The 24,396-nt window shown below is 39.2% G+C and overlaps 1 protein-coding gene across 3 annotated transcripts in view; it reads left to right on the top strand.

The window, feature by feature from the left end:
- The window catches only part of LOC136867336 (uncharacterized), a 173,582-nt gene that overhangs the window by 110,904 nt on the left and 38,282 nt on the right, over positions 1–24,396 (top strand). For 2 of the 3 annotated variants that reach the window (XM_067144499.2, XM_067144501.2), the window contains exon 2: positions 19,733–19,862. In XM_067144499.2, coding sequence (XP_067000600.2) covers positions 19,737–19,862 — 126 coding nt within the window. In that variant the 5' untranslated portion in view covers positions 19,733–19,736. The remainder of the gene's footprint in view (positions 1–19,732; positions 19,863–24,396) is intronic. The other variant, XM_067144500.2, reaches the window with a different exon arrangement.

A 24,396-nucleotide genomic window follows, 5' to 3' on the forward strand; every position in this document is an offset into this window, starting at 1 on the left:
CCGCAAACAAATGAGTACCACTTTAACTCCTGGGGGAAAAGATGTCTGGCCAAAGAGGTACCGGGTGTATCCCAATTAGTGTTCAGATTGGGAATAGTGGAAGCTTTTATCTTCTCCTCATCCAGACATGGCTGTACTGAGATGGCTTTGCTATGCTTCTATGTTGATTCCAGGCTAAATATAATTGCAGTAGAATCGCGGTAATACGAACTAATTGGGGCTGAAGCCTGTCTGGATTCGGAATTGTTCAGATTATCCGAAAAACATGTAATAACGTACACACAGTACAGTATACAGTTATACAGTAGTTACTGTACAGCTTTAGTAGGCACAAGGCAATATAGAGTAGTGATGAGATAGGATAGTGTAACTTTGAGTGGAGAAACATTAAAAAAATATAATTTAATATAATTTTATATAATTTGCTTTATGTCGCGCCAACGCAGATAGATCTTATGGCGATAATGGGACAGGAAAGGGCTAGGAGTGGGAAGGAAGCGTCCGTGGCCTTAATTACGGTCTGGTGTGTCTGGTATCTGGTGTGATAATAGGAACCCACGGAAAACCATCCTTAGGGCTGCCGACAGTGGGGCTCGTACCCACTATCTTCCGACTACAAGCTCACAGTTGCGCAACCCTGGCCGCACAGCCACTTGCTTGGTTGAGTAGAGAAAAGAGGACTGTTCTATCTTAGAAAAAACTGGAAAAAAAAAATACTGTTAAAGATGTCATTTAATGGATATGTCAAGTTTGGAACAATTGTAATAAATATTTAATCAAAAAATCACGGAAAAAATGTGCAATTGTTACGTGTTTGAAGACATTCCCTCCGTTCAAACATCAAACGACGATGGACGCTTGCAACTTGTTTAAAAAACAAATCCCGGGATGTGAATTTTGGGTGGTGAGGAATTGCCTTTCAGTAGTGGATAGCAGTCGACGGCAACGGTCACCAAGACTTCGGTGATGACGACATTATCTTCCTCTTTTCTTTTCAGTTGGTTTTACGTCACACCGACACAGATAAGTCTTATGGCGACGATGGAATAGGAAAGGGATAGGAGCGGGAAGGAAGCGGCCGTGGCCGTAATTAAGATACAGTCCCAACATTTGCTTGGTGTGAAAATGGAAAATCATCTTCAGGGCTGCCGACAGTGCGGTTCTAACCCACTATCTCCTGAATGCAAGCTCACAGCTGCGCGCCCTTAACGACACGACCAAGTCCCTCGGTGACATTTTATCTCTTATGACAATGTTGAATATACAGGTACGGTAGTGAAAGAGAAGAAGTACTTTGTGTCACATTCAGATGTCGCAAATATCCTCCAGTTGACACTACGTAGAACACAATGCTGCTGCCACGCCGACCGCGACGCTAGCGCAATATCACATCATTAAGCAGGATAATATCCTAACGCAAGAGATGATTACCCATAGGAGGATATGTAGTTGACTTGAATCTAATTAACGATCAAATATGTAACACAAAAAACAAGACCCGGGATGCGAAGATTGCGTGGTGGGGAATTGCCTTTCAGCATTGGATAGCAGTTGACGGCAACGGTCATCAAGACATCAATGATAACGACATTATCTCTCTTTTTTTTACGTCGCTTCGACACAGATAGATTTTAAGGTCCTATTCTGCTAAATGATAGTTTAAATAATCATTTCGAAATACAATATATTCATTAAATTATTTCTTTACATATCCGGCTACATGGTTACCATGATGGCCTTTGGTCACAGGAGTCCCGGGTTCGATTCCCAGCGGAGTCGGGAATTTTAACGCTGACACGGGGGCTGGGTGTATGTGTAGTCTTCATCATCATTTTATCCTCATCAAGACGCGCAGGTCGTCTACGGGAGTCAAATCAAAGGACCTACATCTGGCGAGCCGAATTTCTCGGACACTCCCGGCACTAAAAGCCATACGCCATTTCATTTCATTTCATTACAAGTAAAAGCAAAGTCATCTCCATACAGGCCATGAAGGCTCTGAGAGGGGAGGAATATAAAGGCTTCCATATCCGTAACCTCAGCCCCCAGGAATTAACCTGGTACTCATTTTCTGTGTAGGCTGAGTGAACCTCAGGGTCATGTGCACCTCCGGAAGAGGAAATCTCGTTTCTTAAACTCTTTGACTTCCTGATGGGGAATCGAACTCACGTCCTTCCGGGTGAACCGAGCCCGCCTTTACCGCCTCGGACAAGCAGCCCCTTTTACATCACGTGTAGGATTTTTAACTTATTTTTGGATTTGTGCAGTTCGGTTCGGATTACCGAGGTTCTATCGTATATCAACTTTGAGGTAATGAGGAACAACTGAAATAACAAAGTTCCTTCAAATGAGAAGGGGATATTTCAGACCTTTTCCTCCCCTGCATGATCAGGTAGCAGGCCTGTTGCGAATGTCTCTCGTTGGAACCTCGTCTTCTTTCCAGGTAATGAGGAACAACTGAAATAACAAAGTGCTTCAACTCTTATTTTCGCTCGCCTTACTTCATTCGTTACTATTCCGACATCATGTTATTAAGCAGGAATAACAGAATATTCATTCCTCTATGCCATTTATTTAATACATACATACATACATTATCATTATAGACTGTTATGCCTTTCAGCGTTCAGTCTGCAAGCCTCTGTGAATTTACTAAACGCCGCCACAATCCTCCATTTGCTACTAGTGTTGTGGCCTCATTTAGTTGTATACCTCTTATCTTTAAATCCTTAGAAACCGAGTCTAACCATAGTCGTCTTGGTCTCCCTCTACTTCTCTTACCCTCCATAGCAGAGTCCATTATTCTCCTAGGTAACCTATCCTCCTCCATTCGCCTCACATGACCCCACCACCGAAGCCGGTTTATGCGTACATCTTCATCCATCGAGTTCATTCCTAAATTAGCCTTTATCTCCTCATTCCGAGTACCCTCCTGCCATTGTTCCCACCTGTTTATACCAGCAATCATTCTTGCTACTTTCATGTCTGTTACTTCTAACTTGTGAATAAGATTTCGCTCCCGTAAAGCAATGTTGGTCTGAAAACAGACCGATGTAAAGGTAGTTGCGTCTGGGAGCTGACTTCCTTCTTACAGAATACTGCTGATCGCAACTGCGAGCTCACTGCATTAGCTTTACTACATCTTGATTCAATCTCACTTATTATATTACCATCCTGGAAGAACACACAACCTAAATACTTGAAATTATCGACCTGTTCTAGCTTTGTATCACCAATCTGACATTCAATTCTGTTGAATTTCTTACCTAATGACATCAATTTAGTCTTCGAGAGGCTAATTTTCATACCATACTCATTGCACCTATTTTCAAGTTCCAAGATATTAGACTGCGGGCTTTCGGCACAGTCTGCCGTTAAGACCAAGTCATCAACATAGCCCAAACTGCTTACTACATTTCCACCTAACTGAATCCCTCCCTGCCATTTTATATCTTTCAGCAGATGATCCATGTAAACTACGAACAGCAAAGGTGAAAGATTACAGCCTTGTCTAACCCCTGTAAGTACCCTGAACCAAGAACGATTTATTTAAAATACTTAAAAACTATATCATAAAACTGATTGAATATTAAAACTCTCTTACTGCACAGAATAAAATACATACAGAATCAATTGGACCTATAGATATAACGTTTTGTTGTGGGCATTCACAGCTTTTGTATCTGCAAGGGAGGTTGATTATATTTTGATAATAATTAAAATGATAAAATGTCTAATATGAACGTACATTTCCATTCACTCATTCCTTTTTAGGGCAACGACAGTATACGTAAGCCTTTTATTTGTATCTTCAAGGTCAAGCAATTGCTTAGATCATTCCCCACCTTATCTTGTTATCATGGTAGAGTTTTTAATGAATGGGTAGTTGAAAATTAGGATATTCGTTGGTTATAAAAGTAAGTTATCTTTTGTTAATGTATGGGAATAATATCTATTGGGAAATAACTTTGTGGTTACATGTTTTTCACTGGTAACCTAGATATTTTGATATCACTATTTATGCCACCCATATTATTGGTGTCGGACGCTCACTGGCTTGGACTTGTTCCCAATCAGTGGTCCACTTTGGTCGCAAAACGATAAACAAGGGATCCATGAGTTGATCCTGGCCGTTCATCGCCATTTAGTGATTCTAGTTCCTCTGAAAGGGAAGAAGGTATTTCAGGCCTTTTCCCCCTGCACAATCACAGGTAGCAGGCCTGTTGCGAATGTCTCTCGTCAGAACCTCGTCTTCTTTCCAGTACAATACATTTATTTGGGGTTAATATTTTACGAATGTAATTAAAATGAGTAAATTTTAACCTTACGCACTTTATACAACACGGTGGGATGGTTCTCTTCGCATAGCTGTTAAATTTCCATTTCTGGAACAGATGGCAACGTGATTTCCAGTGACTTTTAGAAGCGCATTTCATAAAGATGCAGTACGAAGGTGGACCGAATATGAATGAGGCTTTTAAAACTGGGGCGGTTTACTTCAACGCTCGTAAAAGCGACAACAGTGCACATTCGGTACGAGTATGCTCTACAATGCACAATTACGTCTACATTAGCTTTTACCATTGTTAACATAGCTCACCTGGCGGCCATGATCGTTAATGCATCAAGTCTCTGACACCATGGTTAGCTGTTTCGAGTCCTGATTCTTTTTCAAATTATATTTGTTCGTGGCGTCGATCTCTGCAGATCTTTTGCCACTCCTTTCACCATATTATAGGAACCTGCGTGCAAGTGTAATTGAGGAAGTGTAAAGTGTTGAATGTCAGGAAAGGAACGTTAAGGACGACACAAACACCCAGTCCCCAGGCCAGGGATATTAATAATTTGCAATTAAAAACCCCTGGCCCGGCCGGGAATCGAACCCGGGACCGCCGGGTAACAGACGGACGCGTTGCCCCCTACACCGTGGGGCCGGACGAGTTCGACTCCTGTTAGTAGGGAAAGAAAATCACCATCAGCATGTTGGCCGGTATAATAGGTGAGGTGGTGATATACAATTTCTAGTCACTAGATTGCGTGCCAAAAGTCTGGGTTCAATTCCAAATCTCTCCACAGTGTTTATATGGAGTGAAGGTATATGGCACTGTTGATGGTGATTTGCCCACCGGCTGGGGACATTAATCCCTATCAGAACCTTGGTGTTATTCACAAGGAGTACGCTATGTGCCGTCACCGGGTTTCATTCTCTCCCTACCTTATCATCGTGATTATCACCTTGTGGGCCAGATTCTACTGTATTTTCGGAGAGGCACTTAAACTTGGGTTGCTTTTTCTTTTCGTGTGGCTATTTCTAGCCGAGTGCAGCCCTTGTAAGGCAGGGTGGGCGGCATCTGCCATGTGTAGGTAACTGCGTATTATTGTGGTGGAGGATAGTGTTATGTGTGGTGTGCGAGTTGCAGGGATGTTGGGGACATCACAAACACCCAGCCCCCGGGCCATTGGAATTAACCAATGAAGGTTAAAATCCCCGACCCGGCCGGGAATCGAACCCGGGACCCTCTGAACCGAAGGCCAGTACGCTGACCATTCAGCCAACGAGTCGGGGGTGAGGGAGTCCTACCATACTTATTAAGAATCTTTCATATATTGAAAAATACGAAGGTTCCAGACGATTGGAAATTGGCCATTGTAGTTCCTATTCACAAAGGGGGGGTTAAAGGAGTTAATAGATCCATCTGACATCGCATACATTCATAGGAAATAAGGATTGTTGCATAAATTAATGGAAAAGAAGGAAACATTGTCAACAATAACATTGTACTGACTGGTTTCTATTGTTAGTTGTCTTTGTTAGTACTTTCCTCCACTAGACACTGTTGCAAAATATTAGCCCGTCAACGACGGGTGCACTAAAGCTAGTTATTGATAATTTCCCGAGAATACTTCACCATCATTTCACTCCAGTGAATGAGCCATCCTATACTATTGCAAGTTGTTTCAGGACCCTTCAGTCGCTTGTAATATACACGCTGATGTCTCTTGGAGAATAAAATATTAATTCATTCTTACCAAGTATATACATAGTTTTAACATATACAGAGTTGTGAAAATTATTAGACTCAAAGGACAGCATAAAAGAAAAATGGTTTCATTTTAGGTATTTGCCCTCACTTGTCCTTCTAATTTGTACCATGGAAATCCCTGTCTTTCAGTCAGATACTAATCCGACCGACTAAAATTAGTGAAATACTGTAATTTTTCATAATTTTTAAAATATAACGTTGAGATTATATTTTTCTGTTTAGTCTGTTGACAATTGTACAACATTATTATCCGAGAGTTTGGAGAGTAAACAGTAAAAAGCACAGTGAATCATATTAGCGCTCTAGTAAAGCAAAATATCACACAATCACTTCATGTGGTTCCATTTTATCCAATTACACTCAAAAGAGGAATTAAGAATCTTCAACATTAGAATTTAATATTGGTACAGAAGTCTAAATTGGCTATAAAATCATCACTGATGCAATTTTAAGAAAATACAATACGTGTTCTATAATTTACTTTAAACAGACAACAAGTAACACATAAAAGAGTCCCACTACAGTACGTTCATTTTTATGGGCAGGCAGTAATGAGTAATACGACAATGGAATAATCAATAAATAGTGTTGAGTCTAATAATATTTACACCTCTGTAAATACCCGTGTGATCAGAGTTGGTGGATATTTAACCTAAATCCAGCTTGCTACGCCTACATTTATTGCTCGTTCTCTCTAAGGTAAGTAAGGTAGGGTGGCCAGTTCCTTTCCGCTCCTCCATTCCCTTACCCCCCACCAACAGCGCGTGGCAACCCATCCAAATCTTGACCACACCTAATGTTGCTTAACTTCGGAGATCTCACGGGATCCGGTGTTTCAACACGGCTACGGCCGTTGGCGTTTTCTCGAAAATGTATTTAAAATGTAGGTTACGCCATACCTTCTACAGTTTTCAAGTTGATGGTATGAAATGTTGCACAACTGTCCTTTCCATTGCTGTGTAATCGTCAACCTCAATATTTACCCCCATCTTTAACAGACAGAAAATATTTTCTGTTAAAAATTATGCCGTAAATTCAAAGTTCTAAAAATGTCTTTCTTACAGTGCAAACAACTTCACCATTGAGATTCAAGCTATTCATCTGATTACTGAATTCAGAACAAGAAAAAAAAACCACTGCTGTATGTAGTTTTGAAAATGATGGTTTAGTGCACATTTTGGAATAAAAAATTTGAAAATCTAGCAATAAAAACAAGAAGGCCTATGGAACTCATCGGGAGCACCAGTAAGGAAACATATACCTATAATGACACGCCTACGCATGGAAATCCAACAAAAGAGGGAGGAAGCAAAAAGACCAAGTATATATACCAGGAAAATACAGCGGGAAAAAATAGATGAAAACGATAAAAACATTGGGAAAGCGAGAAACCTAATAGAAGAAGAAAGACTAGAAGCCCTAGAAACAGCCTCCAAAGTAATAACGAAAGCTATAATAGTAAAGGAAAGAAGACACGCACAAGCCTGGTTTGACCAAAAGGGTTACAAGGAAAGAAAAGCAACTCTAAGGCCCTGAATGCAGCAACATTGTACAGACGCCCAGAACACGTAACAACATATGCAGAAAAAAGGACAAAATTATAAAGAACTAATAAAAGAAAAAAGAAGAATATACAGAGAAACAAGGAAGAAAGCAAGCCGAGGAAGCAAAATCAGACCCATACATAGCGCTGAAAAATAAGTCATAAATCGCAACAGGAGAAATCCATATGCAGAACTGGGAACATCATTTCTCGAACATACTGAATAAGGAAGGGTTGAAGCAATCATATGACATAGAAACAGCAGAACCCACACATGCTCTGGAGCCAATAAAAACGTATGAAATTAGGAAAGCAATACAAGAAGGGAGAAACAAGAAATCAGCAGGACCAGACAAAATTTACATGGAACACTTAAAAGACTCACTCGGCGAGATGGAAGAGTTGTGGAAAGACCTAATGAACAAATGTATACAGACTGGGAAAATGCCAGAGGGATGGAACACAGCGACTCTAAAGATACTGTTCAAAGGGAAAGGGAGCAGAACATCACTGGACTCATTTATAGGAGTAGCACTAGAAAGTTTTCACGAAGATACTAAATGAAAGATTACTAGAAGCCTTCAGTGGGCACATTCCAGAAAATCAATTCGTTTTTATGAAAGGCAGGAGCACGGTCCAGGCAGTGAAATACCTAATAGATCAGTTAGAAGAAGCCTTGAGACACAAAGGAGGGACTTCAAGAAGGCGTTCGATTCAATCAACAGGCGAAAGCTAATCGAGAAAATGAAATGGACAATCGGCGAGAGAGACCCACTAGTGGGAATAATTGAAGCATGTCTACAGAGTAACATAATCCGAATAAACAACAATGAAAACATTTCTGAAGACATAATACAGACAAACGGAGTTATGCAAGGGGATCCCATGAGTCCCACACTTTTCAACATTTACACAGCAGATGTGAACCGCATAGTAGAGGAAGGATCAAAAGCAGAGCTGATCCTATACGCAGACGACATGGTGATCGGAGCGAAAGAAAAAGGAGGATGTACAAAGGGCAGTCGGCAGACTAGAGACCTGGGCGGAGGAAAACAGCCTGCAGATAAATTAAATGACCTTCAGAAAAGGTGGTAAATCAACGCCCAAAGAAAATATAACATTACACCAAAAGCCATTACAAAAGGTACGACATTACAAATATTTGGGAATAACACTACAGATAACGGCGGCGTCCTTTGGTATAGATATTCAAGAAAGAACGACAGCAACAATCAGAGCCTCATACAGCATCCAAAACATATCAAACCTGTCAGTTAGTACGGCGATGAGACTTTTCAAGATGACAGCAGCGCCAGTGATAACATGGAATTGAGATCGTGTGGGAAAAGTTGAAGATCCGAGACCGGATGAGAATAGAAAGAATAAAAGCAATGTTCATGAAGAGGATTACCCGAGTTAGAAACGAAATGATGAGGGAGACGTATTTCATAGAACACATACGATCACAATTCTACCTACAATCAACGGAAGCAAGCAGGGCACTAGGGAAAGGAAGAAAAGTGAAATTGACCTCGACTTCTACACCTCACCAGCGATGACGGACGATAGAAGGACTAGAGAGTGCAACACGTAGTGCCACGTCATAACACGATCTCCATACACGGGTTTCACCCCAAGATATGCGTAAACCAGAAGTTCCATGAGCCAGACGAAGATTGTAAGTGTACTTTGTGCGGACAGAAGTGTAGTAGATATCACACCATAACATGCACGAAAAGAACCAGGACAATTACAGACTATAGCAAAGACTGAAATGTGAAATTTAATTAATGCTCAAACTTGAGTGTACATTTCTCTATTAAATTAATTAAATTAAATTAAACTAATAAGATATCAACAAAATAGGTGGTGATAGAGCTTATAGGACTGGAGAATTTTCAAAATAAAATTATCTACTTTTCAATGGTGGAAGGTATATGTGCCCCCTTTTAACATGCTTCCTGTAGTCAATGGCAACCAACCATACTTGGATAAAATTCATTTATTTCCCTAAACACAACAAAATAATAGGATGTTTACTTCTGTTAGGGTGGAGAAACTACAATAAACCATTTCTAGGAAAGCTGTAAGTAGAGTTTTAGCTCACTTCTCTTCTACAGATTATTTATTTACCATATTTATTCAGCAATTTGCTTTACGTCACACTGACACAGATAGGTCTTATAGCGACGATGGGACAGGAAAGGCCAGAAGCGGAAAGGAAGCGGCCGTGACCTTGATTAAGGTACAGCCCCAGCATTTGCCTGGTGTGAAAATGGGGCTGCCGACAGTGGGGTTCGAATCCACTATCTCCCGAACTCAAGCTCACAGCTGCGCGCCCCTAACTGCACAGCCAACTCGCTCCGTAGAGCTTATTTGTGAACAAATGTATGTACCGAACCTGAGACAACTGTCCATTTTGAAATGGAAATCTAATTTAGACCATTGTTATACCATTACACGAAAGTTCTTTTCTTACAGTTTATAATATGACATGAACACGTTTTCATTAATACAAGGTTGACCTCTATGAGACCGGCATTCAAGTGATGGACTCCTTTTACGTAAGGTTCCTGGTCGCTCTCCAAGTGACGTAATAGAATCACCTTATATGAGGCATGTTTCTCATCCAGTGAATGTTAGCTATAATCTTCTCACTGACTTGGTTTGAGATGAATTGCAAAATTGTTATCTAACAATAAATCTCATGAATACGTAGCTGAAATTCCAACGGCTTTGACATTAACAGTTGACGTTAATCATTTTAGAAACGAGAAAGCTCATTTGGTTTACGTCGCATTGACACAATCAGGTCTTATGGCGATGAGTAAGAGCTGTGAAGGAAGCAATCGTGGTCTTAAATAAGGTATAGCCTCAGCATTTGCCTGGTGTGAAAATGGGAAACTATCTCCGGTGGGGTTCGAATCCACCCTCTCCCGAATGCAAACTCACAGTTACTTGACCAAAAACGCGCAGTCATCACGCTCGGTGAAATGAAAAACTTGAAGACGTAGATATGGCGTTCGAATTTTCATCTGAAATATTACTGGCATCATGAATGTTATCCTGTCTTAAACTCTCAGTGAAAACCGAGACGAAGTACAGTATACTTCCTGACAACAACCGAGTAGAACCTTGTACGAAAGAGAGGATGGTTGCCTAGTTGTACTTCCTCTTAAAACAATAATCACCACCACCACGTACGACAGAATCAGCGTCAAAAGCTTTGTGCACTTCGTTCCGTGTTATGATCTTTGTAATACAATATTTTTTGGCTTACTCTTTAATAAGATACATTTGAATCGGATGTTTGAGAAATCACATATGTCTGTTTTCGGACAAAACAGGTTTAATAAAAATATGTTAAAATTATACGTATTCCCATCTTTCAGAGAGAAAGCATACTCGTCCACCTCATTGTAAGGGTTTTACTGCGACCTTGATAAATTTCTCCTGGCCTACTGTTAACAGGGAGGATGTCACTGAGTAGCTGTAATAACCGATATTCTTAAGACGGATAATGTTGGAAAATGTTCTGAATTTTGACTTTAATGTATTTATACGAAGAAAATTCAAAAAACGAAAATTACATAATTAAAATGTGATATGTAGTGTGCATAAATGTTTGTAAGCATTAAATAACCTCGTTTTGTTATATTTTTGCTAGCAAGAGTTTATGAATTTAAAAAATCACGCATGTCCAGTAAATTTCAGTTTCCATCTCACTCTTTTTTTCTGAAAAGTTTTTCTTTTCAAAAATGATCAGAATGATTTCAAAACAATTGATAAATAATTGGTATAAAAAGCAGACATAGGTTACAAACATTAGAATCTGTAGGCAGTTTTTTTCCCACTTTTCTCAAAACCAGTAGTAGTGGACATGTGTGGTTTTTCAAATAACCGCTGCTAACTGTCGTCCTCGGAGGCCGGGGTTCATTTCTCGGTACTCTCAGAGATTTAAGACTGGAAGAAGGGCTGGTATTTGCTTAAAATAGGTAGACTACATGTAGCATACCTCCATTGGGGATGTGCCTTAAAAGAGCTGCACCACCTCGAGGAATATGAAACCACGAGGCTCCAGTTTTCTATATCGGTACTAGAGCGACTTAAAAACACTAAGAAGTGGAAGAGACTCCCATGTCTTGGACATCGGATTTTATCGGATTGACCACGAGACACCAGCCAGTTGTACTGCGGGGCCGATGACCTTCGATGTTAGGCCCCTTAAAACAACAAGCAAGCAAACAACAAGTTGTACTGCGGTCGAGTATCACATAGAGGTGGAAAATTTCGTTACGTGTCACAACTCCTGAAGTATTTATCAAAGTATTCACCGCAATATCTGAAGAGTATTTATAGTTACAGCTTATTCTACATTATGTTTCTTTTTCTATTCATTATTTTATTGTCCAGGTACTTAGGTGAATGGACAGCGTTACGGCCTTCGGTTCAGAGGATATTGGTTTCGATTCCCGGCCGAGTCGAGGATTTTAGGCGCGAGTGGTTAATTTATCCAGCTCAGGGAGGGGTGTTTAAATACACATCCACACAACTAACTGCCACAGAAATAACCTATAAGAAATATAACCCTCATAGGGTTGGCATTCGGCCGTAATACTAGACCAAATCCTCATTTGCGACCCCAATATGGTCTGGGTAAACCGGAAAAAGAATAATAGATTATTATTTTTATGTATGTGACCTATACCCGAAAGTATATCTTAATAATTGCTGTGTGTCATTTGACAGACATATCTCGCTATGGATCAGTGATTTATTGTTCATATTTGCCACATTCACCTCTGTATCTGAAATTTTGCAAGCAAGGAACTGACGTTCGATGGGTGACAATTGAGCTGAGCTGGCGAAGAAAAGAACCGTATTGAAATATAACTCCATTATTAAAAGAACTCGAATTGTGCGCGGAAGAGTTTTTCTAGCTGTAAAATGGATCTTGGGTGGTCAACAAGGAAAGGTAGTATATGGTGCCGCAAGATTACCTCTACATTCCTCTGTCAATGACACTTGTATCACTACCAGTGATGAACGATGATCATAAGTGAGTGCTGGCATAACAATCACACCAGTACAGGAAGACGTGGGCGCGAGGATTATCGTACTTACCTGTGGTCCGCCAAAGTCTTTCACGGTGGAGACCTGCTGCCAAAGAAAAGTTTGATTCGTCTCATCTCCAAAGACAATTCTTTGCAAATGGAGGCGACGGTATTAAGGTGTTAATGGTAAAAGATTGCAGATAGGGTAATTCCGGGAGAGTTGCCGCACTTTTTATGTCTTTTGTTATATCTCGGTATATTTACTTTAAAAATTGTTGCAAATTCATCGAGCATAATTTGAAAACATGTACATTTGATCAGGGATGAACAAAATATTGGCAATTGAAAGTAAATGGGAGAAAGGAGGGAACAAAGGAATTGTTGCATCTGCGGCGTCTCTCCCTGGATCCCGGTATAGATGCCGACTTTGCTCGGGAGAGATGCCGCAAGTAAAATAATTAATGACAAAATCAAATTTAAGCCAATTTCTTCAACTTTAATATAACCGAACACTAGAACGTACTACAAGACAATTATATCCACATAATATAATCATTCAATGGAAAAAAATCTATCTGATAATTTACAACATTAAATTAATCGTATTTTAATTTCGATTTACTATAAATGTGCATGTGCAATGGATTCTTCACTGTGTTATATAAAACCCCACGGCACTTAACACCCTTGAAAGGGCTCTGGCCTGCACAGTGACTGCTGCTCAGCCCGAAGGCCTGCAGATTACGAGGAGCCGTGTGGTCAGCACGACGCATCCTCCCGGCCATTATTCTGGGCTTCCGAGACCGGGGCCGCCATGTCACCCTCAGATAGATTCTCAATTCCAATCAAGTAGGCTGAGTGGACCTCGAACCAGCCCTCAGGTCGAGAGAAGAAACCCTGACCTGGCCGGGAATCGAACCCGGAGCCTCCGAGCGAGAGGCAGGCACGCTATGCCTACACCACGGGACCCTCGTATTATATAATGGAAACATCAAAATCATAATGAATATAATTCTGTCCTGACACAGTAATTTGGAAACATGTCTAAGGCGGGATTCTTGAATCAAAAACTGATGTTTATCCTCTTACAAGTTTTTACAGATTGTTTCTTAAAACTTTGTTCTCTAGCAATTTTGCTGCAACAGTCGTTATATGTAGAGCAAGATACATGCAGTCACTGTTTGTAACTCAAACACTGGATACAGTAATCCTTTTTGGATATCATTTTGACTTCGGTGATTATTGAAGTAGGTATACCTGCTGGACCCAGAGTGCCCTTTTCCAGATTTCGTGACTGCATTCTAAGTTTCATTGTTCGTTCCGGAATTCTGTAGTATCATTCTGCCTCCCTGATCAGTATTTCCTTGGCTTTCAGTCTTTTAACTGCCTCTCTTAAATTTTCCTGTGTCCATTGAGGTCTTTTAACAGTGCCCTTACTTTTATACTGAGCAGGCATGTCGCAAATTTTTATTGCTGAAAATAATATAATTTTATATAATAAAATAATGTTACCAATGAAATTAATAAAAATAGATTATGTATATCAAGAATCGTGAGACGATAAAATATTCGAATAAAATACCGGCACACTCTGAATAGTATTGAATGTTTCCAGATCGCTTGTAGAACCTGATAGCAATGAGGCATCTCAGTCGGATTGTTGTGCGGCAACTCTCCCAACTATCAGGGAGAGACGCCGCACCCTCCTGTTTTCATACCTCAAGGCTATCATGGCCCAAAATTAGCTTACCCTCAACTACAGTTATGTTTCTGACGTCTACTGTACTAACAACGTCTGATTTAAGCATTTGAAGCCAACTTAATATACAATAAATTAACACACGCAAAAACTTTGTCAGGAGGAAACATGTACTTGCCTCATGATATCGGCTATAATTGGCGTAATATACGAGCAAATTTCGTCACACTCGCAGACAGTAGTTCTTCCTTAGAAACTGAAAAACCACACATATTGCCATCTAGCTGTAACGATGGGAACCTTTAGCTACAGTGTATGCGGCATCTCTACCGGGGCGGCATCTGTCCCGGATTTACCTTATACCTGTGCTAGACGTCTGAAAATTATTCTTTTAGAGGTAGGATGTCCAAGAAGAGCTTGTAAATGACTGAGGATGGCAACCAAGGTAACTAGTGAATCTGTTTTTGGTTGTCTGATTCTCAAACGATCTGCCCTTCTGATGATCTGTGGGGTTATCCAGAACGTCCAGTCCGTCGTGTATAGATACCTTTATACGCGCATCACTCCCAATACAACGTCGTTATGCGCCCTGGTGGGGGTGTGATAAGCGTCATGCAATTATGATGAATTATTGAGGAATATATATATATTATTTTCAGAATAAAGAATATCTTACTGTACATACAGTAAGAGCAGGCCAGGCCGAGATGGTATGGTGAAACATGCACAGACTATTGTCTCCGCTGAGATTAACAAACACAATGAACGGCAGAATTAGAATTCTCAGAAATTGTGACGAAGGGGGAAAGAGAAAGGCACGAGTTGTTGACAAGTTGCGGAAAGTTTTCATAGCCCCGAGCAGAATAGGTAGTGGCGACAGCGCAGAGTGCCGGGTGCAAATTTCGGAGAAATGAGGCAGGGTATCTCCATGTACTAGCGGGAGTTGAACGCGGGGTTGGCACTGGAAGAAAAAAATATGAGCCTTCCCGGTCACGTGGTTTAGGTGGACCAATGGAAAAATTCACTTGACCAAAGCAAGGCCACAACTTCGTATTGTAAAAAGCACTAGCGAGGCTAACTCCGCGGATTAAACTGATAGAAGGGAGTGAGTTATCAATTCAGAGTAAGGTGGAATTTAGGAGCCTTACTATATTATAAAACTTATAAAAAGTTAATAATTGCGGGAGATTGCATGGTGTAATTCTGAGAATTCATGAATGCTATCCGATGATTGGCTGGAGGCATAGGACGCTACAATAGAGCGCGAAATCCCAGGCCGGGATACGGCAGCTAAATTCGCAAATATATCACTTACCAGCGAACGATAATAGTTGAGAATTGGTATAGAGCCTTTGAGAACATAATTACATCATTGGATATCATATTTAAGCCACGGGCCGAACCGCAAATTGTCGTATGAAGATATCGGGACTGCGCGTCCTAAGATAACCTCCCTTGAACTCGGAAGAGAGGGGATATGAGTATAAATATGAGGTCGTGGACAAGGACTGACAACTACTTTTGACAAAGCGTTCGAGCTGATACCACGCCTGGGGTGCGTGACAACTTCTGATATTTTGTTCGAGCCGTGATTACGGCAGGGGTGCGTGTGTGTACTTACTCGTGGAGTAGGGTTCGAAGTATTATATTGTTACATAGTACAGTGATTCATGACATGATGTAGCTCATATTACAGTCTTGAGCAGTATACTAGTATGAAGTGTTTCAAATAGACAGGACTCAGTAAAGCATAACTTACGGAGTGTGAGATTCTACCAACAGATTAGGAAGTGCGTTACGTGAGAACGGTCACGAGTGTTTATGTCACCTAGTAAACAGTCGATTGTAAACTGATACCTGGTCAGCTACACGAACGTGAGACGGGAAATTCAAGTGCGCGCACGGGCCGTTGTAAAGGGGATCCCGAGGTATCCCATGTTCCTAGTGTCCGGGAAAGGAATGAAGAATGTATATCTACATTAAGTGGGCTAGATACAAGGCCGAGAGTGTAAAATTTGTGAGTAGAATTTAGGGTGGAAATTATTCCAAAGTGCAACAGTTATTTTATTTGTTTTTATTCAAAATGTGCAAAGTTGAAAAGGGTCAAGGATTAATTCTTCAAGCTGGCATCAATACCAGTGGAATGCAGTGCTAAAAACCGGAGGGGCTAGGCTCCATGTCCGGTTTTAGCAGACTACAATGGCAGAGATGAGTAACCTTTTCAAATATTTGTAGATTGCTATCGTTAGGGGGAGGAAATCATATTATTTATCATGGTAACTTGATTGTGAAACGAGCCGTTTCCGGCTCGTATAAATTCAAAGATAGACAAAGGGACAAATTAATATGTACATGATTAGATCGAGTACACATCATAATTTTGATTATTAAATAGAGTATAGTAGGGCTGAGTTGTTCATTCAAGTGCTTGAGTTGTTTGATATGATATGGAGCACGTTTCACGTAAAGATAATGTTAATATTCATTTAGAAGTGCTTCCAAAGTGTTTTTCCAGTATCGGAACTTTTATAGATATTAAGGCCTGTTGTTAAGATAATCCAGAGGTAGGGTTGCCAAGTGATATAAATTGTTGTGGGACGGAATGAAGTCCTTTGATTTATTTGTAAATATCGCGAAGTTCGCCAGTGGACAAAATAATAATAATCTGTAGAAGTGTCGGAGTAATAAATTAATATTGGGTAATGTGTAAAGGCGTGTTTAATAATAATCTTTGAGAATAAAGGCACGGGCCTAGTTGGATAGAATGATTGCAAATTAAAGTAATTTAAATGTGGAGATATTATGTGGCATGAATATTATATTTGGGCATTGAATCCGATTTTAACACTAATTGTTGATTTAACGTTTTTGGACTCCATAATAATCATAAATAAATTTTGGTAGAAACGAGATAGGCATTTTGATAATATGGTCACGCTATGTTTGAGGCCCAGAGTGATTTGAGCCAAATGTTGAGACTTGGAGTTTTGTGGGACAGAAATCCGGCCCGAAATGAAAGTGATGTTGATGAAGAAATAGATGGATCTTAAGGCCTACATAGAGGTTGTATTTCTATACCGGTGTATTGAGTGGCAGAATAGAGTCCACACACTGAGGGTTAATTAATGAAAATGTTTTGAAGAGTTCCGATGGATAAATGGACTTCAAAATGGAAAAGGAAGGAATAATTTACTTGCAGAGATTGGAGGTATTTGCCCAACTGCGAGGTGTTATCGGATTTGAGAATTGTCTTAGGAGCATATGGTCTCCATGAATTAACGACAGTACGAAAATAAGGTTGCGGGTTCGAACACTGTTATGTCCCGACCGATGTGAATTCGGATCTTGGTGATTTCTGTTTGGGAGAGAACGTATGTGGCTAAATTATAAAGATAGGGAATAAAAATAAAGATTCTCGAAAGCATAAGAGTATTAAATATAATAATATTCCAAGTAAATCATATCTGGATTGATTAGTGCCAAAATAAATCGGAATTGTAAAAGGGGTTATGCGTTAAACATATTAAGAGTGGACTACCGTGTAACAAGCGAAATTAATTTTTTAAATTAATAATAATAATAATAATAATAATAATAATAATAATAATAATAATAATATTTGAAGGAGAAGAAGAAGAATTTTTAAAATTTTTATTTATGAAAACAATAATGATGGTGGGAATTGAATTGAAAATATTGAAATTTTCAAACCACTTTAACAATGATAATATTTGAAAAAAAGAAGCTACTTTTTTTTGAAGAAGAAGAATTTCCTTTTTTATATTTTGAACATAATGATGATGTTGGGAGTTGAAATGAAAAATTTGAGATTTTTAACTAATAATAATAATAATAATAATAATAATAATAATAATAATAATAATAATAATAATAATAATAAGAAGAAGAAGAATAATGAGAATGAGAACATTTGAAGAAGGAGAAGAAGAATAAAAAAGGAAGCTACTTTTTTATGAGAATAATAAGAGCGAGGAAGTATTAGAGCGAGTATGATTATGGGTTACGATAATCACGATTTCCACTATTATTAATAATAATAATAATAATAATAATAATAATAATAATTTAATATTTTTATTTTATTTTATTATTTCGGATGCTGATGATGAATGATACTAGGGAAGTCAGCTGGCGAATTAACGTAATAATGTCAAGTGTTGTGAATAATAAGTTAAGTTAATAGTTGTAAAATGAAGGCAAATCCCTACATCTGGACCATTAGGTTATAGTCCCTTTGTCGTTTCCTTCAACTAACGATTAGCATATCTTGGTTAGGAACCCGGGGAGAATTTGTAGTTTCCCGGGTTGGTCTCATCTCAATCAAAGTGGAGGCGATAACATAGTCCATGTGATCGCACCCACTTAGCCAACAGGTAATTGGTCCACGACCAAATATGGTCATGGTGTTAACGAAGGTAAATCTGATACCTTCAGATATCAACGGTTCTACCACCCAAATGGAAGGGTGGTCAAAAGTGATAGATATTATGTAATCATTTTTCAGGAATAATTTGCCAAATTACCGGCAAATCAAGGATCAACAGATTTTGATTGTGTGTAAAAATTATTTTGTTTACTTAAATAAAATGCTCCTTTAGCATTTGCAAGGAAACAGTTCCAGGTTCTTGTTCTTGTAGAATAGTAAACCCTTGGTGACCGTATAAATATCCGTCCCCATTCCTAGGACGGAGCCTTCATAATTTTCCTTTGATCTGAATAGATATATAATTTGTGTGTTTGATGATGAGCCTTAAAGTTAAAGATTAGAGTGTCCCGTTCAACCCTGTAGTACTGATTGGATGGCGCCCTTAATTTAGTTTGAGATCTTATATCTCAAAATATAAATTTTGTTGTTGTTTATTAGTTGCGATAGATTCGGACTGTAACACTATCTGAGATAAATGCTGGTTGGGACTCAGGCTTTGAGCGGGTACAGTTATTAGGTCGTAACGGCCTAAATGACAGGAATATTCGATATACCCGCAGCTTACTTAATGTATATGGCCTCTCTCAAACTCTCTCTATTGTTCTTACTGATACCTCTTGCGTCTGGTATCAGTTATATTACATCATATGTACTGTTGTGAGGACTATTGACATAAGCCACACGAAGAGGAACGGAAGTGCTCCGTCCCTTCTTGAAGGTCAAACAATCGAAGTAATTTGAACAATCCTACCAGCCATCATATTTATTTTTATTACCCTCCCATCTCTTCGACTCCTTTTACCTTCTGGATGAATCTTATAAGCATGCGATATTTTAACAATTATTTGTATCCATCTGTGTACCAACTTTCATGGTAACCAAATGTTTTGCAAAGGACTGAAAAAGGATACCTGGTTCATGAAACATCCCTGTTGTGTGTTGCAGCAGTATGGACGCCGTGTACCCGGAGCCCCTGTCCCGCCTACATCGTCGCGCTGTCCGCAAGCCCGTGCATCGGGATCGGGGACTGGGCACGCGGTACCGCACGCAGCCCGTCACCTTCGCCGAGATCAAGGTACAGTGGCGAGAGCATTTCCTCTTGCTAACATTGTTTAACTTTTCTCTACATGCCAGGCCACATATTAATGCCTATAAAGATAATTATATTTATTTTATGTGCACGTTAAATTGTTTATCCTAACTAGAGAAACATTAACTTTAATTCACGTTTATATACTGGGTTTGAATCCCACCAACGGCAGCCTTGAACATGGTTTTCCGTGGTTTCACATTTTCACAACAGCCACCTTTTTAAGCCTACAGCCGCTATCTCTTCAATCCTGTCTCACAGCTACTTTCAACACTTTCAACTCGCTCAGTGTATCATTATTACAATTTTACTGTGCAATTCTGTCTAGCCTAATATAACGCAATATTAAATTATATAAATTTAAAACCAGTATTAAAACTGTATATAAAGGTCTGTGATATTGAATATTGACTCGGTTCTCTATACACGGTTCCAGTATTCACAGAGGAAGCAGCACGGAACAAAAGAATGAAAAAAGCTCCTGTAAACATTGGTCGGATTTATGGTCCACTACCACTACAATCCAAGATAATCAGGTCTTTGATCATGTGCTCGATGTGATCGCTATCCATTGCAATGCAGCCATCCACTTATCCATTTCGTGTGACAGATACGATTGAAGGAACTTACTGGAAAATTTAATCTATCAAAGAAGTCGGCTAAGCATGACATTTCTGAGGATATACTAAAGACAATGAGTTGGGATATAGTACCATATCTGAAGTACTTATTTGATTATTGTTTGAAGGAGCTGTCTTGGCGGATGAAAACTGTTTGGCTGTGCGGATAGTTTAGCTGGTATTTTCTAAATAAAAAATTCTTAATTTTCACTCAGGTATATTATAATTGTTGCTTATGGTTAAGCGACCCTTGATATTGGCATGGAAGAATGGTGATACATAAATAGCCTTGAGATCATAAAGCCGTAATTCTCGCCTAAGTCTAACTGGATCCTGCCATCATTAATGGAAGGAATAGAGGTATTAAATACTTCGGTTGTTGTCGCAAGAGAAAATCCCTCATAAACCTGTGACAGTGAGTGGTCTGGTGCCAGGTGTCAGGCCTATTGTATTATGTAAACAGATCTATCCGTTTCAATACCTTGGGTGTTATATACTGTAGTTAAATATTTACAATAACCGTGGATAACCATTCACAGATGCGGATGCGGAGCGGTGCGGATAATATTTTGTATATCCGTGCAGGGCAGTAGCTATAATAGCTCCAGTGTATAAAGGAAAGGGTGGTAGACATCAAGCTGAAAATTACAGGCCAGTCAGTTTGACATGCATTGCATGTAAGCTTTGGGAAAGCATGCTTCCTGATTATATTAGACATGTTTGCGAAATTAATAACTGGTTCGATAGAAGGCATTTCGGGTTTAGCAAAGGTTATTCCACTGAAGCTCAACTTGTAGGATTCCAGCAAGATATTGCAAATAACTTTGATTCAGAGGGTCAAATGGATTGTATAGCGATTGACCTGTCTAAAGCATTTGATAGGGTGGATCAATGGAGACTACTGGCAAAAATGAGTGCAATAGGGCTAGACAAAAGAGTGACTGAATGGGTGGCTATATTTCTGGAAAATAGATCTCGGAGAATTAGAGAAGGCGAAGCTTTATCTGACCCTGTAATAATTAAGAGGGGATTCCTCAAGGCAGTATTATTGGACCTTTATATTTTCTTATATATATGATGAACCCGAGTGACTTAGGCCCATAGTCAGTCATGATTTGATTGATAAAATAATATATGGTACATTTATTGAAATACAGAAGTGTAGTTGAAATTATTTCATCTGTGTAATGTCGAAATATGAGCGAGGAAGGACGACAGACTGGAGCCTGACGGATTAGCTCGACACAACAACATTTAGCTACTTCACAGCAGGGGATCTCATTAGTTGGCGAACAAGGAAATACAAGTCCACAAATAAGTCTTGGTCAGAAAGAGAAAGGGGGTAGGTGATACAAAGGAAGCTCGCAACTTGAGTAATGCGCTGGGATATTTTTGGCAGGACGGAGATTCCCGTGACGTCATGGAAAGCTACAGCGGTTGTAAGGACATTCGCTAGCCTAGGTTCGGGCAGGTGGAGATTTAAATCACGTGACCGCTTGTCGGCCAATCGCTAAAATTTGATGGAAGACCCAGGGATACCATCTTCAGGAATGATGGATGAGATATTCTCGTAACTTCAAAAGTAATCAGTAATAAATTATTGTGAGTACACGGATCAATGTAATGAATTTATTAGATGTCACGCATGGAAAAATAATCAATAATTATTGGCAAATTAAATAAATTGGAGGCTGGATTTCTTGGAAACCAGACAGCTTGAATGTCATTGGCTGGACGAAGACCACGTTGTAAGGGACGCTTCCGAAGGCGCGAAATGGGAGGAGCTAAATCCACCCATATCTCCTAAATCTGTGATCGCCAGGAGTTCATATTTAATCCAGCAAATATGCTAGCGGAGTGGATTAATTTCATGTAAATTTTAACGTCCAATTCGGAGTGCAAGTACCGATATTAAAAATCCACCCTCTCCCTAAGGGGTATGACGTCAATGAATCCGCGAGGGAAAGCTTCATCCATATATACGGGACAAGGGATCCTCGCCACCACACTTGAAATGAATCTCTGGAGCTGAACTGTCGGTCGCAGCTAACTTCAAATTCTACGGGCGTACAGTAACTCAACATTTAATGGCGCGAGCATCCGCCAGTGTTTAGAAAATGTGATCGCGCTCAAGCAACATGAACTGGAAATAGTTAACGTAGGACAGTGTTTGCCAGTTATAAATATCAGTGAAGTAAAGTAATTGCACTGTAGGAGAGTAATATAAATTGTACCACAATAGTACGTAAATAACATACTGTGTGACGAACAGTACTTTAAGGGAATAATAGCCTGTACTTTGCAATATCGAACCGCTATCATGAACACTTCAAGAGTGCCGTATGAAACGAGCGTATCGCGTCGGACGACATAAATCGCGACGGGCGTAAAATTTGACACCTCGTCGTACGTGTCCAGGTCCATTGTGCGGTAATTGGACGAAGATTAAAATAGTGTAAAATATTAAATTTTTGGGTCTAGGATATTAATTTGTTGTATAAAAGTTAAAGTGTTCAGTGTTAACGTTGTCAATGGTGAAGTATCGTGATAATTAAGGTATTAGTGTAAAATGGTAATGTGCCAGGAAATCTTTTGTGGAACTACGCCATCAAGAATGGAGGAGTAAATAGCAGAGAGGGGCCGAAAGGAGCCTCTCATCTGCAAAGCTGTAATGGAATACCGAGAAACTAAGATGTATATTTTGTAGATATAGGGTAGTACGTTAAGTCATGCATGCATTCATATTTTCTTTGTAGTCAAGAATAATTTTCTTTACATTTGATTTTGGTTATATTAGTCACAGAGACCCGATATGTCCTTTTCTGTTTGTCATTTTAACGAGCGATTTAAGGACATTGAAGGAAAGTCCAGCCTCGTCATACCAGTTGTGTTTTGTTGTTGATTAGTATGTTCATATTTTCAAAGTGAAGTTGTTAAATTTGGGAGAAGCGATAATAATAATAAAATTTCAAAGTAAATCATATCTGGATTGATTAGTGCCAGAATAAATCGAAATTGTAAAAGGGGTTATGCGTTAAACATATTAAGAGTGGACTACCGTGTAACAGGCGAAATTAATTTTTTTAATTAATAATAATAATAATAAATAAAAATAAAACTACTTTTTTTAAGAAGAATTTTTTTTATAAATTGAATATAATAATAATTCATGTGATATTGGAATATTTAGTGAGCCGTGCGTAATAATAAATTCAAGTGATCAGGTGTTGAGTTTGTCGGGAATCATTTAATGACGGGATGTCGTTTTTAATTCGGAATTAAAGTGTGTGGTAATTTAACTTGATAAATTAATAATATTGAAATTTAAGATCGGTGCTAATAATCCGTACATGTTAATGAACGTGTGGTTTAAATTACGGTCCAATATATTTTTACGTATAAATGTCGTGTCTTAAATTTGCAATTCATTAGCCGGAACACGTAGGACTAATATTACGAAACCATGATTGTCAAATTTTGGTAAATATAATTTCAAGATGTTGCGATTATTTGTGGAGAACGAACTAAGGCGTAGATCAAAATGAGATAGAAAAATGTTAAAGAATCTGCAGTCAGATAATAAAAGGTCGTACGATGTCAGAAAGTGAATAAATAAGTCAGTTGATAATTCTGTGAGAAATAAATGAATCAAGGAATATTGAGATAGAAAGGGATATAAATTCCGTACGAGAGACACTTAGGATATAAATGAGTGTAAAATGTACGGGCAGTGTCACAGAGAAATACTGAGTTACGTAGCGGGTAGAATTCGGACTCGTGACAGCATGTACGAAATAAATAGACTGCACAGCTATTCGTCGAGATACTACGGATTTAAGGATAGTGAGAGTTCAGATTCCACATAAATGATCGTATATTGTAATCATTGTAATGACGAG

Source organism: Anabrus simplex, chromosome 3 (genome assembly GCF_040414725.1).
Source record: "Anabrus simplex isolate iqAnaSimp1 chromosome 3, ASM4041472v1, whole genome shotgun sequence".
Taxonomy (NCBI): Eukaryota; Metazoa; Arthropoda; class Insecta; order Orthoptera; family Tettigoniidae; genus Anabrus; species Anabrus simplex.